The following is a 19,581-nucleotide window of genomic DNA, read 5'->3' as shown; positions in this document are numbered from 1 at the left end:
TTGGATTTATTAGTGGCCCCTAGTTCTGGTCTCCTCCTCAAGTGGAAACATCTTCTCTATGTCTGTCACTTTCATAATCTTAAAGACCTCTATCAGGTCACCCCTCAGCCTTCTCTTTTCCAGAGAAAAGAGCCCCAGCCTGTTCAATCTTTCCTGATAGGTATAACCTCTTGGTTCTGGTATTATCCTTGTAAATCTTTTTTGCACCTTCTCCAGTGTCTCTATATCCTTTTTATAATGTGCTTTGTTTGAATATTAACACTGCAATTTAAAGTAATTCACTGACTGTGAAATGCTTCGAGATGTTTCTGACAGACATGATAGAAGGTTTACATTTATATAACACTTGCTTCTACTTCCCCTTGGAGAAGCCCATAGGTACCCTTCGTGCCTCTCTTGACATTATCTGAAGGGTCCATCGATGAATCAGTTGCTGCCTCCTTACAATCGGTAACCCCAACTGTCTCATTCTCCTCTCTTGCCAACAATCCTGCCCGGTGTGCTTGCTGGGAATTAATTACACCAACCTTCTTCTCGTCCTGCTTACTCTACTCACCACTGCCACCTTGGATTATGCCAGTGTACCAACAATCACTGCCCCTCTCTGCATTTCCTTCCAGAAAGTTCGTTCACTCAAGAACAAGGTCCTTGCCTTCAATGATCCTATTGTGGATAATTGCATTGACATCCTGGCTTTGACTGAAATGTTTCATAAGCGATGACACCTTGTCCTTTATTGAAGCTTCACCATCTGGCTATATTTTCCACCATCTATCCCGCCCCATGCTACCACAGTGGCGGCATGGCCCTCGTCACTAAATTATACCTTGATCTCTTCCCCCCTACTCTAGTATTTTCTCCTCCGTTGAGCACCTCACTTTGTTCCACCCCTCTTGCCTCTCCTTTAAAATTCTCATTACCTACCATGCCCCAAGATATCCTCCCTCCATTTTTTCCCCTCAGCTTCTGCACTGAGCAGCTCCTCATCCTTGGCTATTTCAATCTTCATCACAGCTCCTTATGCCCTCTCTCCTCTGAATTCACAGATCTCCTGTCCTCCCTAAACTTCTCCCACAATATAAACTCCCCCGTCCATAGTCACAGCCACATCCTGTATCTCCTTCCAACGCCACTACCTTCTGTGTCTGTCCCTGGAAAAAACTCTTCACCCAAAGTCAATTACAAGTGCACTTGCTAAATCCCAACTGCCTTCTGTTCGCAATACTTCTGCAGCCATCGATCTGTTTAACTACTCCCTCATGTCCACCTTTGATGCCCTTGTTCACAGCAAAACTTTTACTCTCTCCCATCCTGGTTGATTCCCTGGTATAGCCCTGATTTGAACTCCCTCAAGTCCAACAGCACAGATTTGAATGTATGTGGCGCAGAACTGGTTTAGCCATCGGTCACCAGATCCTGGCTGGACCACATCAAGAAATATTGGGCCTCAGTTTCCTCTGCCAAAATTGCACACTACTCCAAGAGCATCCTGGAGAGCAAAGATAAACCTTGGCTTCTTTTCTCCACTACCAACTGTCTCCTTAAACCCCTCTTCCCTTCCTACTCCACCCTCACCTCAAAACTCCCTTGACCACCCAACATCCTTTCCTGGCCTCCTTGCTAACTGATGTTGGAAATGGTTCCCTCTCCTCGGGCGCTTGCTTTCAAAACCACCAGTATCACCACTATCCCCCCAAAAAAATCCATCCTCGACCCCTCCGTTCTTACAAACTACAGAATTATCCTAGCATAAAAATACAAATATTTTTGATTTAGCATTTTTATCTTTTGTGGATGTAAGCAAAGTATCCAACACTTAGGAAGAAAACGTTGTTGCTTTGCTGGAGCACCAATGCACAGTGCTGCAGAGTAGGAAAATGCTAGTTCGATCCCCCATCCCACTGAATTTCCAATCTGAGCCAGGGAAATATCTCCCTGCAGAAGGTGGAATGGGGTACAGAGTATTTTTGATAGTGATCTATTAGCGGGGCGTTCAGCTGCCCTTTTGATTATAGAGGATAGAACAGATATATGTAAAAGGAGAAAAATTGAAAAAATCCAAGGTCATGTGCCCCACCAAAGCGATTAAACATTGTGAAAAACAAATCAGGTTTCTACTTCGTCTCTACCAAGAAGAAATTTCAATACAAATATGCTACATACTGTAAGTCGCACGTAGCACCATATTCTCCAAGAGAGAGTGGAGAGTAGCACTATTTCTGCAGTGTTTAGATCCTCACCTATTTTTAACTACAGATCGATTGCTTCTGCAGGTTTTGTATGAATCTTTTCCTTTATTATCAAGACTTTTTCAGACTTGTTGCTTTTCCTGACCTGGATATAGAGAGGGCACTATCCCCATTGACAGGTAAGGAGCTTTACTAGAAGAGAAACCCATACCATATTTACCCATACTTCTACAGGAGCACCCCCTCCCCTCCCAAACATTACCAATTATTTTTAATTGTTTTACTTGCTCTGCCTACTGTTATGAAACTATAAAAAAGAAAAGCTAATTTAGTCCTAAATACAAACAATTTCAGACTAGTGGCAGAAGATGTGTGTTTCTGAAAATCTGTGACTGTGTCAAGTTCTAACACAAGGTTATACTAGTCACAGAATAAAAAAATGTCACTAATAATGCATTGTACTTATACCGTAGTCAAATAGAAGTAGGGCGGTGATGGTAGACAAATCAAATCCAAAATTTGTTGATAATCAAATGAGTTGCTTTTTTGAAAAAAATTCGTTCATGGGATGTGGGCGTCGCTGGCAAGGCCAGCATTTATTGCCCATCCCTAATTGCCCTTGAGAAGGTGGTGGTGAGCCACCTTCTTGAACCGCTGCAGTCCCTGTGGTGAAGGTTCTCCCACAGTGCTGTTAGGAAGGGAGTTCCAGGATTTCGACCCAGCGACGATGAAGGAACGGCGATATATTTCCAAGTCGGGATGGTGTGTGACTTGGAGGGGAACGTGCAGGTGGTGTTGTTCCCACATACCTGCTGCTCTTGTCCTTCTAGGTGGTAGAGGTCGCGGGTTTGGAAGGTGCTGTCGAAAAAGCCTTGGCGAGTTGCTGCAGTGCACCCTGTGGATGGTACACACTGCAGCCACAGTGCGCCGGTGGTGAAGGGAGTGAAGGTTTGGGGTGGTGGATGGGGTGCCAATCAAGTGGGCTGCTTTGTCCTGGATGGTGTCGAGCTTCTTGAGTGTTGTTGGAGCTGCACTCATCCAGGCAAATGGAGAGTATTCCATCACACTCCTGACTTGTGCCTTGTAGATGGTGGAAAGGCTTTGGGGAGTCAGGAGGTGAGGCACTCGCCACAGAATACCCAGCCTCTGACCTGCTCTTGTAGCCACAGTATTTATGTGGCTGGTCCAGTTAAGTTTCTGGTCAATAGTGACCCCCAGGATGTTGATGGTGGGGGATTCGGCGATGGTAATGCCGTTGAATGTCAAGGGGAGGTGGTTAGACGCTCTCTTGTTGGAGATGGTCATTGCCTGGCACTTGTCTAGCGCGAATGTTACTTGCCACTTATAAGCCCAAGCCTGGATGTTGTCCAGGTCTTGCTGCACACGGGCACAGACTGCTTCAGTATCTGAGGGGTTGCGAATGCAACTGAACACTGTGCAATCATCAGCGAACATCCCCATTTCTGACCTTATGATGGAGGGAAGGTCATTGAAGAAGCAGCTGAAGATGGTTGGGCCCAGGACACTGCCCTGAGGAACTCCTGCAGCAATGCCCTGGGGCTGAGATGATTGGCCTCCAACAACCACTACCATCTTCCTTTGTGCTAGGTATGACTCCAGCCACTGGAGAGTTTACCCCTGATTCCCATTTTACTAGGGCTCCTTGGTGCTACACTCGGTCAAAGGCTGCCTTGATGTCAAGGGCAGTCACTCTCACCTCACCTCTGGAATTCAGCTCTTTTGTCCACGTTTTGACCAAGGCTGTAATGAGCTCTGGAGCAGAGTGGTCCTGGCGGAACCCAAACTGAGCATTGGTGAGCAGGTTATTGGTGAGTAAGTGCCGCTTGATAGCACTGTCGACGACACCTTCCGTCACTTTGCTGATGACTGAGAGTAGACTGATGGGGCGGTAATTGTCCGGATTGGACTTGTCCTGCTTTTTGTGGATAGGACATACCTGGGCAATTTTCCACATTGTCAGGTAGATGCCAGTGTTGTAGCTGTACTGGAACAGTTTGGCTAGAGGCGCTGCTAGTTCTGGAGCACAAGTCTTCAGCACTACAGCCGGGATGCTGTTGGGGCGCATAGCCTTTGCTGTATCCAGTGCACTCAGCCGCTTGATATATCACATACAATAAAGTGCATGAGCCAGGCATCTCAGATTTTGAATAGATGTGCATGTGTCAATGTTGGATGAGAACAGGATCGAGGTCAGCTGTAGTGCCTCTGCAGTCAAATAGTTTGCCAACACATGAAGAAAGGGTGGTGACAAAAGTAGCCAGAAAAAAGTTCAGTATGTGAAACATACCCACTTTGGATAACAATTTATATGACAAAAGCAGAATTTTTGTCCCGAGTCAAGCAGAAAAAAAATTCTGCATTTTATGTTACATGGTTTTGAAATAGCTAGAGCTAAAAAGGAGGCACTCTTTCCTTAATAAACTTCAAAATGTAGACTGGAATCAGGCTGCGTATGGAAAAATATACCAGATTGATTGATCTGATATTTAAGCAGATATCAGGAAGAGTTAGGTTCTAGAAGCTCAAAATGTATGTTGTTGAAGGCCATGGTAGGGATGAGACGATGTATGTCAAATTGCTCACTCATATGGCAACCATCCTTTGTAAAGTGTCTTAAATCTTGGATAATGATGCCTGTATTGGGAAGCTGAAAAATTGTAGAAGAATTGTGGGCTTTTCTTGTAAATATTAGTTCCATTCAGTTTTCGAAACTGACACTAGAACAGAGCAAGCCAACATTGCCCACATATAGCCTCTCATCGTTGGTCCATGAAAGTAAGGGCTTGTAACAAATTGGGCAAGAAATATGTTCTCGAAAATGGCATTTTAACCCCTTGTGGACTGATTCTATCTTTACTGTTCTACTATTTGTACCTTACTGTGTATCTTACTTGTAAATAAATGTATTAGTTTTTAAGTCTGAACTTAATGGCCTGATAGTGTGGTATCCAATTTCAAAGTAGACAGGAGAACTTGGTGGCATTATTAGTTCCATAGCATTCTATCCCTCATAGTATGCACAAAACCACAGGTTTCAGTTTATAAGAGAATGGATCTGCTTATTAAAACTGTCTAACTGTTGTAAGAACTAGACAATAGTGTTGGAAGAAAGCCTGAACATATTCATTTGTATGTGGAGGATGAACAGATAAGGGATTTAAAAGAGATAAAATTTCAAATGGGGTTTTACTTTATTTTCCTGTATGGTGGTGCTATTCATTTTCTATTTGGGATTTTGTGTTCATTTTATAAGAAATCATAAAACATCAGGAAATTGTAATAAAATTGCTCCTTGCAGCTACTGTCTGGTTCGTTAATGAATCTTGACCATGGAGCGCCAGTGCCACCTTGAATATGGCCAAACTGCACCTAAAGCAACTTCAAACAACTATCACCTGTAATTAGCCAAGTTGGAAATAATTCCATTACTGCAGACCACTGCAGTTGTGAGCTATGGTTAACGTACATTGCTTCTATAGTGTATTTCACATAGAAAAACATAGTAAACACACCAGAGCAAAAAATAGAAAGGAACAAGCAAAGCCATGATGGTTAACAAGAAACAACCAACACTTCAAGGTGTCAGTTTTGACTCAGGTAGCACTCTTGCCTCTTAAATCAGAACCCTGTGGGTTCAGGCTCCACTTAAGAGACTTGAGCACATAGTCTAGGCTGACACTTCAGTGCAGTACTGAGGGAGAGCTGCACTCTCAGAGGTGCCATCTTTCAAATGAGATGTTAAAATGAGGTCCCATCTGCTCTTTCAGATGGACATAAAAGTTCTTATAGCACTATGCTAAGAGCAGGGGAGTTCTTCCCATGCTCTGGCCAACATTTATCCTTCAACCAACACCCCCAAAACAGATATTCTGATTTATCTCACCGTTGTTTGTGGCTGTGCCGCATTTCCCTATCTTGCAACAGTGATTACTTTGAAAATATTTCAATGGCAGTGAAGTGCTTTTGAACATGACAGGAACATGAAAAGCACTACATAAATACAAGTTCTTTTCCTCTTTCTTATGGTATGAAAATTTCAAGATCAATCTTTACACTTTTCTGAAATGCTCGTGGGAAAAGATGTCGAGTGACAGCTGCGTAAAAATTTTACATGCCCACCACTACGTTTTGAAAATAATTCTGTTGCTATCTAAACAAAAAAACTCAGACTTTTAGGAAGCATTTACACTACCAGTTTAAAAAAAAAATCGGTGCAAAGCTAAACTTGTGCATAGTAAATCCAAAGTTAAAGCCTGAATTAATTCTAAAACTAAGTGAGTGAGACACTTCTCCAGTCAGTGATACCCCACTTCGCTCTGAAGTTAAGTCAGGCCTGTTGGAAACATAGAAAATAGGATCAGGAGTAGGCCATTCGGCCCTTCGAGCCTGCTCCGCCATTCAATATGATCATGGCTGATCCTCTATCTCAATACCATATTCTCGCTCTCTCCCCATACCCCTTGATGCCTTTTGTGTCTAGAAATCTATCTATCTCCTTCTTAAATATATTCAGTGACTTGGCCTCCACAGCCTTCTGTGGTAGAGAATTCCACAGGTTTACCACCCTCTGAGTGAAGAAATTTCTCCTCATCTCAGTCCGAAATGTCCTACCCCGTATCCTGAGACTGTGACCCCCTCATTCTGGACCCCCCCCAGCCAGGGGAAACATCCTCCCTGCATCAAGTCTGTCTAGCCCTGTCAGAATTTTATATGTTTCAAAGAGATCCCCTCTCATTCTTCTAAACTCGAGTGAATACAGGCCAAGTCGACCCAATCTCTCTTCATACGACAGCCCTGCCATCCCAGCAATCAGTCTGGTGAACCTTCGCTGCACTCCCTCTATGGCAAGTATATCCTCTCTTAAGTAAGGAGACCAAAACTGCAAACAATACTCCAGGTGTGGTCTCACTTATGGCCCTGTTTAACTGCATGCAAGACATCCCTGCTCCTGTACTCAAATCCTCTTGCAATGAAGGCCAACATACCATTTGCCTTCCTAACTGCTCGCTGCACCTGCATGTTTGCTTTCAGTGACCGGTGTACAAGGACACCCAGGTCCCTTTGTACATCAACATTCCCCAATCTATCACCATTTAAATAATACTCTGCCTTTCTGTTTTTCCTCCCAAATTGGATAACTTCACATTTATCCACATTATACTGCATCTGCCATGTATTTGCCCACTCACTCAACTTGTCTAAATCGCCTTGAAGCCTCTTTACATCCTCCTCACAACTCACGATCCCACCTAGTTTTGTGTAGTCAGCAAACTTGAAAATATTACATTTGGTTCCTTCATCCAAATCATTGATATATATTGTGAATAGCTGGGGCCCAAGCACTGATCCCTGCGGTACCCCACTAGTCACTGCCTGCCACACCGAAAAAGACCCATTTATTCCTACTCTCTGTTTCCTGTCTGTTAACCAATTTTCAATCCATGCCAGTATATTACCCCCAATCCCATGTGCTTTAATTTTGCACACTAGCCTCTTATGTGAGACTTTATCAAAGGCCTTCTGAAAATCTAAATAAACCACATCCACTGGTTCTCCCTTATCTATTCTACTAGTTACATCCTCAAAAAAACTCCAGTAGGTTTGTCAAACACAATTTCGCCTTCATAAATCCATATTGACTTTGTCTAATCCTGTTGATATTTTCCAAATGTCCTGTTATCACATCCTTTATGATAGACTCTAGCATTTTCCCTACCACCGATGTTAGGCTAACCGGTCCGTAGCTCCCTGTTTTCCCTCCTTTTTTAAATAGTGGGGTTACATTTGCCACCCTCCAATCTGCAGGAACTGTTCCATAATCTATCGAATTTTGGAAGATGACAACTAATGCATCCACTATTTCCATGGCTACCTCTTTTAGTACTCTGGGATGCAGATTATTAGGCCCTGGGGATTTATCGGCTTTCAGTCCCATTAATTTCTCCAGCACCATTTTTTTAGTAATACTAATTTCCTTTAATTCCTCCTTTTCACCAGTCCCTTGGTTCCCTAGCATTTCTGGGAAGTTATTTGTGTCCTCTTCCGTGAAGACAGAACCAAAGTATTTGTTTAATTGCTCTGCCATTTCCCTGTTCCCCATTATAAATTCTCCCATTTCTGACTGTAAGGAACCTACATTTGTCTTCACTAATCTTTTTCTTTTTACATACTTGTTGCTACAGTTTTAGTGGAAGTACACTCTTAATAATAAACCTCGCTGCTTAGTTACTGCATGCCCTGATCCTGATTCACTCTCTCTCTCTCTTTTAGAGAGGTTGTAGTTTGCTGACTCAATCCAGTGGCAGACTTTAGCCAGAAGGTAGGTTTCCAGGAAATGGCAAATCTCATAGCTATTAGGAGTCAAATCCAGAATTCTTTTAAGAGTGTCACAGCATGATGTTGTACTTACCATCAGCTTGACTTGTGTTTAGTGACCCCACTAAAAAATCAGGCAAGGTAGTCAGATGGTCAGATTCAGATCTCTCTTTATCCACATTTCCTTTAGTTTGGAGAGAAGGGCAGGTCTGGCTTAGTTCACATTTTGTGATCAATGCTTTGGATTGCAGTAACGGACTCTCGTTATTGTCACTTTCATGAGGTGCCTAAAGTGAAAGGGAATATTTGATAAAGAAATCACTTCAAAAATGATAATCTCCAATTCATATTCACAACCTACTTATTTTTATAGATCTCTATTACTTTTAAATGATCATAAAACATGAAAGAGTATATACTTTTAAAACAAATTGAGCAGCCCAGGTGAAGGACCAGTGCTATAGTGTAAGACACCATCACAGTTGTACAAGTCAGAAAAGATAAGATAAATCAAGATGTATTGGTTAAGTGATATAAAATATGGGTTTCAAAAACCAGTAGGTTGTGGAAGAAAGGGAACACTGAGGTAGATATGGAGTTCCGCAGGTATTGAGGTTCTGAGAAAGAATGAGTTAGGGTATGAGACAGTGAAATAAATCTTGATTTTGTTGTTAACAAGGTAGTTATTTTTCCCCCTTCCCACTTCCACTAATGCTATGCACCAGACCTTGCCAAAAGGGCAGGTGTTCTTTTCCCATGCCTCTGACAATTCTATACATAAGTGTCAGCTAAAGAGTTCATGGTAGCTGCCAACTGACTCCCATCGCTCCCTGTGGGGAATCACCTAGAATTGCATTTCCACTCCAGCACTTTAAGGATCAGTAATTCACTTTGCTGAGAGTTGCCTAATTTCCAAGCACATTAAGTCACTGTTTAGTATACACTGGATTGCTACAATAACACATTGCTGTATTACTGCTTTGCAGACATTCCTTCACAGGAATATTGCCAATACTCTAAGTTTAATAAAGTAAATTAACAGATTAAACTAATGAAGAAGTATAATGAGGACTACATCTACGGCTCTGTCGTAAGTGACAATGTACTGAGCCATAAAGACCCTAAGTTTGATACCTGATTCATGTTGAGTTAGCCGAGAGATTAGTGACAACTTGGCTGAGATACGGAACACCCACAACCTACCACTCTGTAACACGGTATCAAATGTGCCAGTCTTCCCCTCTTCGGGGGGGCGAGAGAAGAGTTCATAGAATCATAGAAAGGTTACAGCACAGAAGGAGGCCAATCGGCCCACTGAGTCCGTGCCTGCTCGATGCAAGAGCAATCCAGCTGGTCCCACTCCCCCGCCCTATCCCCATAGCCCTGCAAAATTTTTCCCTTCAAGTACTTATCCAGTTCCCTTTTGAAAGCCAGGATTGAATCTGCCTCCACCACCCCCTCGGGCAGTGCATTCCAGATCCTAACCATGTAAAAAAGTTTTTCCTCATGTCACCTTTGGTTCTTTTGCCAATCGCTTTAAATCTATGTCCTCTGGTTCTTGACCCTTCTGCCAATAGGAACAGTTTCTCTCTATCTACTCTGTCTAGACTCTTCATGATTTTGAATACCTCTATCAAATCTCCTCTCAACCTTCTCTGTTCCTAGGAGAATAACCCCAGCATCTCCAGTCTATCCATGTAACTAAAGTCTCTCATCCCTGGAATCATTTGAGTAAATCTCTTCTGCACCCTCCCTAAGGCCTTCACATCTCTCCTAAAGTGCATTGTCCAGTACTGGACACAATACTCCAGTTGTGGCCAAACCAGTGTACTTGCTTTTGTACTCTATGCCTCTATTGATAAAGCCCAGGATCCAATATGCTTTTTTTTTTAAAACCACTTTCTCAACCTGCCCTGCCACCTTCAACAATTTATGTGCATATACCCCCAGATCTCTCTATTCCTGTACCCCATTAGAATTGTGCCCTGTAGTTTATATTGCCTCTCCTCATTCTTCCTACTGAATTGTATTACTTCGCATTTTTCTGTGTTAAATTTCATCTGCCACGTGTCCGCCCATTTCACCAGCCTGTCCATATCCTCTTGAAGTCTATCACTGTCCTCCTCACTGTTCACTACACTTCCAAGTTTTGTGTCATCTGCCCTATATACCCAAGTCCAAGTCATTAATGTATAATCAAGAAAAGCAGTGGTCCTAGTACTGACCCCTGGGGAACACCACTGTACACCTCCCTCCAGTCCGAAAAACAACCGTTCACCACTACTCTCTGCTTCCTGTTACTTGTCTAATTCTGTATCCATGCTGCTACTGCCCCTTTTATTCCATGGGCTTAAATCTTAATGACAAGCCTATTATGCGGCACTTTATCAAATGCCTTTTGAAAGTCCTTGTACACCACATCAACGGCATTGCCTTCATCGACCCTCTCTGTTACCTCATCAAAAAACTCTATCAAGTTAGTTGAACATGATTTGCCTTTAACAAATCCATGCTGGTTTCCCTAATTAATCCACATTTGGCCAAGTGACTGCTGATTCTGTCCCAGATTATCTTTTCTAAAAGTTTCCCCACCACCAAGGTTAAACTGACTGGCCTGTAGTTGATGGGTTTATCCTTATACCCTTTTTTGAACAAGGTTGTAACATTTGCAATTCTCCAGTCCTCTGGCACCACCCTCTTACCTAAGGATATTTGGAAGATTATGGCCAGTACCTCCGCAATTTCCACCCTTACTTCCCTCAGCAACCTAGGATGCATCCCACCCGGACCGGGTGACTTATCTACTTTAAGTACAGCTAGCCTTTCTAGTAACTCCTCTATCAATTTTTAGCCCATCCAGTATCTCAACTACATCTTCCTTTATTGAGACTCTGGCAGCATCTTCTTCCTTGGTAAAGACAGATGCAAAGTACTTATTTAGTACTTCGGCCATGCCCTCTGCCACCATGAGTAGTTCTCCTTTTTGGTCCCTAATCAGCCCCACCCCTCCTCTTACTACCCGTTTACGTGTCTGTGGAAGACTTTTGGATTCCCTTTTATGTTGGCCACCAGTCTATTCTCATACTCTCTCTTTACCCCTCTTATTTCCTTTTTCACTTCCCCTCTGAACTTTCTATATTCTGCCTGGTTCTCACTGGTGTGATCAACCTGACTTCAGTCATATGGCCCTTTTTTCCGCTTCATCTTATTTGCTATCTCTTTTGTGATCCAGGGAGCTCTGGCTTCAGTTGCCCTACCTTTCTCCCTCGTGGGAATGTACCTAGACTATACCCGAACCATCTCCTCTTTAAAGGCCGCTCACTGTTCAATTATAGTTTTGCCTGCCAATCTTTGATTCCAATTTACCTGGGCCGGATCTTATCCCACTAAAATTAGCCCTCCTCCAATTGAGTATTTTTACTTTAGAGTGGTCAACGTCCTTTTCCATAGCTATTCTAAACCTTAGGATACAATGATCGCTGTTCCCTAAATGTTCCCCCACTGACACTTGCTCCACTTGACCTGCCTCATTCCCCAGAACCAGATCCAGCAATGTCTCCTTCCTCGTTGGGCTGGAAACGTACTAGTCAAGAAAGTTCTCCTGAACATCCTTCAAAAATTCTTTCCCCTCTTTGCCCCTTATATTATTATCTCAGTCTATATTAGGATAGTTGAAGTCCCTCATTATCACTCATCTATGGCTTTTGTACCTCTCTCTGTAATTTCCCTGCAAACTTGCTCCTCTATATCCTTCCCACTAGTTGGTGGCCTATAGAATACACCCAGCAGTGTTTCTTAACTCTAACAAAATAAATTCTGTTCTTGATCTCTCCAGGACATCCTTTCTCTCAAGCACGGCAATATTTTCCTTAATTAATATTGCCCCACTCCTTTTTTTTCTTCCCTATTCTTCCTGACCACCTTGTATCCAGGAATATTTAGTGCCCAATCCTGCCCTTTTTTGAGCCAGGTCTCTGTTATCGCCACAACATCATACTCCCATGTAGCTAACTGCACCTTTAGCTCACCAACTTTGTGCATTTACACACATGCACTGTAAACCAATCTTAGACTTTCTTATACTCTCTCTTCGTCTGATCCCACCTAATACCATACTATTTCTTATTCTAGTGCTATCTTTCTTTCCCAATCCTTTGTGCACCTTGTTTCTCCTTTCCAATGCACATCCTGGTGCCCATCCCCAACAATAATGTCTCTGATTCTCCAGGTGAGCGTTCTTCATAAGTGCACATGGCATGCTATTCACTATAAGGATCAACACATTTAAGCCCAAATCTATCTTCACCAAACATAAATACACACAGGGCTCGCTGGATAGTAATCAGGAGCAGAAGCTGGTTGATTTCTCTCCCTAACTCGGAAGCGTAGCATCTCTGCAGCCACAATGGCTCCAACCAGTATGGCTCAGCTATGAACTGGATAAACTGCTGATCTTTCCAGGGAACTATAATGTGTCTATTTGACATCACACATTAGGGTGCACATTCATAGTATGCATCAAGACGACACACTGGGCTGTTCACAAACTTACATTTAGTTTGAAGACGTTACAAAATACTAGTAAACTGCCTGTGGTGTTGCCCACTCATTGGAGGAAATTAAAAGTTTTATATATACACACAAGATGGCAATGGAGTTGGGAGAGACTTAAGAAACTTGCTCCACACAGCTTGCAACATCGTAACAGTTGACATAACAAAACTGAATGCGAAATCTGATTACAGCAATTTACAATGGTGAATACTGACAGAAAAGCACAACCAAAAATAGTGACGAGAAGTAGTATTATTTGTAGGCAGGAAGTGCGTTCGCTACACAAGATTTTTAATATATAGATTTGAAAGGCAAATATGTGACAGTATTTCCAATATGAACGCGAGAGAATAAGGAAACTCGCTCATATTACAAACCCAGCAATCCAACATTGACATTTCTGAATTAACCCCTTTCAGAAAGTGTTAAGCTCTTTCAATGCCGTAATCGGTTTCACAAACGCAGTTTCCACCAGACCTGACAGCAGTTTGTTTTGTTTGTACCTCGTTCTTCTCCAAGGGTATGCTGGCTCCTGAAACACGCTCCCGATTATCACTTTTCCCCGGTGGGATGAATTTGAATTTTTTTGCTGCGTTGCCGCTGAGCTGACTCGGAGCTGCGGATCTTCTCATGTCAGTCAGTTATTACTGCGGCACCGGAAGGGAAATATATAAGTATATGTATGTATACACATAAATTATGCCCCTGGCTAAAACGTGTCGCATTACGACCTCTCTTGCTCCAGCACTATAGGTGATTGATGGGGTAATAATTTTATTACCGCCCGTGATCGGTGATTTTGAGTTTCCCGCCTTCCCAACAGTCTTCGCACGGACCCGAAGTTCCACATAATGCGCATGTGCAGCTCTTTGATGTCATATTTTAAATGTTTGTATTGTCCATTAGATATTAATTCTGCCATACTGTTATAATATTTATTCTGCAATACATTACATTTTAAACTACTAGCAGATTTAACGTGGCACAGAGGTAGGGAGGGGCGAGGCCATGGAGGGATTTGAAAACAAGGATGAGAATTTTAAACTCGAGCCATTGCTGCACTGGGAGCCGGTGTAGGTCAGCGAGCACGAGGGTGATGGTGAATGGGACCCGATGCGAGTTAGGATACAAGCAGCAGAGTTTTGGATGAGCTCAAGTTTATGGAGGGTGGAAGATGGGAGGCTGGGCAGGAGAGCATTGGAATAGTCTGGTCAGGTGGGCAGAAAATTGGCAAATGGAATTCAGTCTGGAGAAGTGTGAGGTAATGCATTTGGGGAGGGCAAACAAGGCAAGGGAATACACAATAAATGGGAGGATACTGAGAGGTGTAGAATTGTAAACAATTTTACAACACCAAGTTATAGTCCAACGGTTTTATTTTTAATCCCACAAGCTTTCGGGGGCTTTCCCCTTCCTCAGGCAGTGTGGAAAAGACAATTTCGAATCCTTTGCATTTTAAGATCACAGAACAAAGCCTGGTGATTACTGCCCGTTGCCAAGGCAATCATAGTGAGCAGACAGAAAGGTGTCATCTAAAAGGCCACTGCATATTGGCCAAGGCATAGAATATAAGAGCAGGGAGGTTATGCTGGAACTGTATAAAACACTGGTCAGGCCCCAGCTTGAGTACTGTGTACAGTTCTGGTCAGTACATTACAGGAAGGATGTAATTGCACCAGAGAGGGTACAGAGACGATTTATGAGGATGTTGCCAGGACAGGAGAATTTTAGCTATGAGGAAAGATTGGATAGGCTGGGTTGTTCTCTATGGAACAGAGGAGGCTAAGGAGTGATTTAATTGAGATGTACAAAATTATGAGGGGCCTAGATAGAGTGGGTAGGAAGGACCCATTTCCCTTAGCAGAGAGGACAATAACCAGGGGGCATAGATTTAAAGTGATTGGTAGAAGGATTAGAGAGGAGCTGAGGAAAAATGTTTTCACCCAGACGGTGGTAGGGGTCTGGAACTCACTGCCTGAAAGGGTGGTAGAGGCAGAAACCCTCAAAGCATTTAAAAAGTACCTGGATGTGCACCTGAAGTGCTGCGACCCACAAGGCTATGGACCAAGTGCTGGAAAGTGGGATTAGGCTGGTGCCCATTTCCGGCCGGGGTGGATGTGATGGGCCGAATGGCTTCCTGTGCCATAAATTTTCTATGATTCTATAGTTAAGTCTAGAGGTAACAAAAGGCATGGATGAGGGTTTCAGCAGCAGATGAGCTGAGACAGGGGCAGAGATGGACGATGTTTCGGAGGTGGAAGTAAGCCGTCTTGGTGATGAAGTGGATATGGGGTCGGAAGATCATTTCAGGGTCAAATAGGATGCCAAGGTTGCCAACGGTCTGGTTCAACCTCAAAGTGACCAGGGAATGGAGTTTGTGGCAGGGACCAAAGACAATGGCTTCGGTGTTCCCAATATTCGTTGGAGGCAATTTCAGCTCATCCAATACTGAATGTCGGACAAGCAGTGTGACAAATCAGAAGCATTGGATGGGTCGAGAGAGGTGGTGGTGAGGTAGAGCTGGGTGTCATCAGTGTACATGTGGAACCTGTGTTGTGTTTTCGGATGATGTCACCGAGGGGAGCGTGTAGATGAGAAATAAGAGGGGGCCAAGGATAGATCCTTGGGGGACTCCAGAGGTAACGATGCAGGAGCAGGAAGAGAAGCCATTGCAGGTTATTCTCTGGCTATGACTGGATAGTTTTTTTTAAATTCGTTTATGGGATGTGGGCGTCGCTGGCAAGTCCAGCATTTATTTCCTATCCCTAATTGCCCTTGAGAAGGTGGTGGTGAGCCGCTTTCTTGAAACACTGCAGTCCGTGTGGTGAAGGTTCTCCCACAGTGCTGTTAGGGAGTTCCACGATTTTGAGCCAGCGGCGATGAAGGAACGGCGATATATTTCCAAGTCGGAATGGTGTGTGACTTGGGGAATGTGCAGGTGATGTTGTTCCCATATGCCTGCTGCCCTTGTCCTTCTAGGTGGTAGAGGTCGCGGGTTTGGGAGGTGCTGTCGAAGAAGCCTTAGCGAATTGCTGCAGTGCATCCTCTAGATGGTACACACTGCAGCCACGGTGCGCCGGTGGTGAAGGGAGTGAATGTTTACGGTGGTGAATCGGGTGCCAATCAAGTGGGCTGCTTTGTCCTGGATGGTGTCGAGCTTAGTCATAGAGTTATACAGCACGGATAGAGGCCCTTCGGCCCATCGTGTCCGCGCCGGCCATCAGCCCTGTCTACTCTAATCCCATATTCCAGCATTTGGTCCGTAGCCTTGTATGCTATGGCATTTCAAGTGCTCATCCAAATGCTTCTTGAATGTTGTGAGGGTTCCTGCCTCCACAACCCTTTCAGGCAGTGAGTTCCAGACTCCAACCACCCTCTGGGTGAAAAAGTTCTTTCTCAAATCCCCTCTAAACCTCCCGCCTTTTACCTTGAATCTATGTCCCCTTGTTATAGAACCCTCAACGAAGGGAAAAAGCTCCTTAGTATCCATAAAAAAGCTCCTTAGTGTTGTTGGAGCTGCACTCATCCAGGCAAGTGGAGAGTATTCCATCACACTCCTGACTTGTGCCTTGTAGATGGTGGAAAGGCTTTGGGGAGTCAGGAGGTGAGTCACTCGCCGCAGAATCCCCAGCCTCTGACCTGCTCTTGTAGCCACAGTATTTATGTGGCTGGTCCAGTTAAGTTTCTGGTCAATGGTGGATGCCCAGGATGTTGATGGTGGGGGATTTGGCGATGGTAATGACGTTGAATGTCAAGGGGAGGTGGTTCGACTCTCTAGGAATGGACTCTCATAGGAATGGAACCAGAGGGCAGTCCCACCCAGCTGGACGTCAGAGGAGAGGCATGGAGGAGCATGGAATGGGCCTTGTCAGCCTTGTCAAAGGCTGCAGACAGATCGAGAAGGATGAGGAAGGATAGTTTACCACTGTCACAGTCACATAGGATGTCATTTGTGACTGTGATAAAGGCAATTTCTGTGCTGTGGCAGGGGTAGAAACCTGACTGGAGGGGTTCAAACATGGAGTTGCAGGAAAGATGGGCACGGATTTGAGAGGCGACAACATGTTCAAGGACTTTGGAGAGGAAGTGGAGATTGGAGATGTGGCAGTAGTTTGCAAGCCCAGAGGGGTCAAGGGTGGGTTCTCTGAGTGGGGGTGATAATGGCAGATTTGAAGGCGAGGTGGACACTACATAGAAAGATATAGAATGTACAGCATTGATCAGCCATTCGGCCCAAAAGTCCATGCCGGTGTTTATGTTCCACACGAGTCTCCTCCCTCCCTACTTCATCTCACCCTATCAGCATATAACTTCTATTCCTTTCTCCCTCATTTGTTTATCTAGCTTCCCCTTCATTGCATCTATGCTAATTGCCTCAACTACTCCTTGTGGTAGCGTGTTCCACATTCTAACCGCTCTCTGGGTAAAAAAGTTTCTCCTGAATTCCCTATTGGATTTATTAGTGACTATCTTACATTTATGGCCCCTAATTCTGGTCTCCCCTGCAAGTGGAAACATCTTCTCTATGTCTACCCTATCAAACCCTTTCCCCTTTCATAATCTTAAAGACTTCTATCAGGTCACTCCTCAATCTTCTCTTTTCTACAGAAAAGAGCACCAGCCTGCTACATCTTTTCTGTTAGGTATAACCTCTCAGTTTTGGTTTCATCCTAGTAAATCTTTTTTGTACCTTCTCCAGTGCCTCTATATCCTTTTTATAATACGGAGACCAGAACTGTTCACAGTACTCCAAGTGTGGCCTAACCAAGGTTCTATACAAGTTTAACATAACTTCTCTGCTTTTCAATTCTATCCCTCTAGAAATGAACCCCAGTGCTCGGCCTTATTGACCTGGGTCGGTACTTTTCATGATTTGTGTATCTGTACCCCCAAATCCCTCTGCTCCTCTACCCTATTTAGACTCTTATTATCCAAGCAGTATGTGGCCCCGTTATACTTCCTACCAAAATGTAATACCTCACACTTATCTATATTGAAATTCATTTGCCAATTGCACAACCATTCTGCAAGTTTATTAATGTCTTCCTGTATTTTGTCACAGTCCTCCCCGGTATTAACTGTACCCCCCAATTTGGTGTCATCCGTAAATTTTGAGGAGAGGCAACCGTTAACAATATCAGCTAATATGGGGCCCAGGAAGGGAAGTTAGGTGGTCAGCAATTTGATGGGAATAGAGTCGAAGGAGCAGGAGGTGGGTCTCATGGACAAGGTGAGCTCGGAGAGGGTATGAGGGGAGATAGGAGAGAAACTAAAGATGTGAGTTCAGGGCTAGGGCAGGGGGGAACCTTAGGGGAAGTTTGGCTTGGTGGTCTAGGAGAAGGGAGTGAAGTGCCACAGGGAGCTGAATGGATGGTCTCAATCCTAGTTACAAAGAAGTCCATGAGCTCCTTGCATTTGTGGTTGGAGTTGAGAGTGGAGGGGGTAGGGGAGAGGGGTCTAAGAAGATAGTTTGTAGTGAAGAGAAGCCGGGGGTTATCTTTGCATTCCAGGGAGGATCCTGGAACAGTGAGCAGTTTTGGCGGAGGAGTGCTTTATGTGGTCATGCCAGATCTGGCAATGAATGGCTAAATCAGTTGTCTGCCATAAACATTCAAGTTTGAATTCCATGGACTTAAGGGAGTAGAGATGAGGGCTGTACCAGGGGAATGAGTAAGGTGAGACTAATGGTTATAACGGGGGCAAGGGCATCAAAGTTGGAGGTGAGGATGTGATTGAGCAGATCGGTAGCTGCAGAAATGTTGTGGTGAATGGAGGGCCAATGGCTAGACAGTTAGGAATTTGAAAGTGCCGTTGTAAGTGACTTGGGGGAGAGTTTTTTCCAGGGGCAGACACAGAAGGAAATGTTGAGGGGGGGAGGTGGGTGTGGGTGGAGAGGGATACAAGGGAGTGATCAGAGATGGCCTTATCTGTGATTGACATGATGGGAATAGAGAGGCCTCATGAGATGGCAAAGTCGAGGGGGTGGCTATGAATATGGATAGGGGAATTTATATGGAGGAAGAGATTAAGGGAGGATAGGAGGGCTGTGAACTCAGAGGAGAGAGGGCATGATGATTTAAGTCAGAGGTTGAAATCACCAAGGTTGAGAAGTTGTTTGGTGCAGAGGCTGGGGAGGAAAGCAGTGAAGATATCTCGGTGAGAAACTTGGCGTGGTACTTGGGTGGATGGTAGAGAATGAGGATTTTAAAGGAGAGATGAGAGGAGTGGAACAAGGTGAGATGCTCAAAGGAGGAGAAGATGCTAGAGTAGTAGGGGAACAGACCAAGGTGTGATTTGATAATAAGGGCCACACCGCCACCACGACGGTTGGGAGGAAGGTACAGCCAGGCGGGGAGGCTTTATTAAGGAGGAAGGTGTCATCACCTATCAGCCAAGTTTCCGGCAAGGCCATGATGTCGTTATACAGGACATAATTTCAAAGTTTGCAGATGACATGAAACTCGGAAATGTAGATAACAGTGAGGAGGATAGTAGCAGACTG

At 44.1% G+C, this 19,581-nt stretch overlaps 1 protein-coding gene across 3 annotated transcripts in view; it reads right to left on the bottom strand.

Moving 5' to 3' along the window:
- The window catches only part of rad54b (RAD54 homolog B), a 166,991-nt gene that overhangs the window by 136,159 nt on the left and 11,251 nt on the right, over positions 1–19,581 (bottom strand). For 2 of the 3 annotated variants that reach the window (XM_067979273.1, XM_067979267.1), the window contains exons 2-3: positions 13,583–13,726; positions 8,620–8,812 (exon numbers count right to left, since the gene is read on the bottom strand). In XM_067979273.1, the coding sequence (XP_067835374.1) occupies positions 8,620–8,812; positions 13,583–13,711 (322 nt within the window). In that variant the 5' untranslated portion in view covers positions 13,712–13,726. Of the gene's footprint in view, positions 1–8,619; positions 8,813–13,582; positions 13,886–19,581 lie in introns of those variants that run through there. The other variant, XM_067979261.1, reaches the window with a different exon arrangement.

The sequence above is a fragment of the Heptranchias perlo genome, chromosome 3 (genome assembly GCF_035084215.1).
Source record: "Heptranchias perlo isolate sHepPer1 chromosome 3, sHepPer1.hap1, whole genome shotgun sequence".
Taxonomy (NCBI): Eukaryota; Metazoa; Chordata; class Chondrichthyes; order Hexanchiformes; family Hexanchidae; genus Heptranchias; species Heptranchias perlo.
Note: the sequence above shows the minus strand (reverse complement) of the source record. Positions and strands in the feature narration are given on the sequence as shown.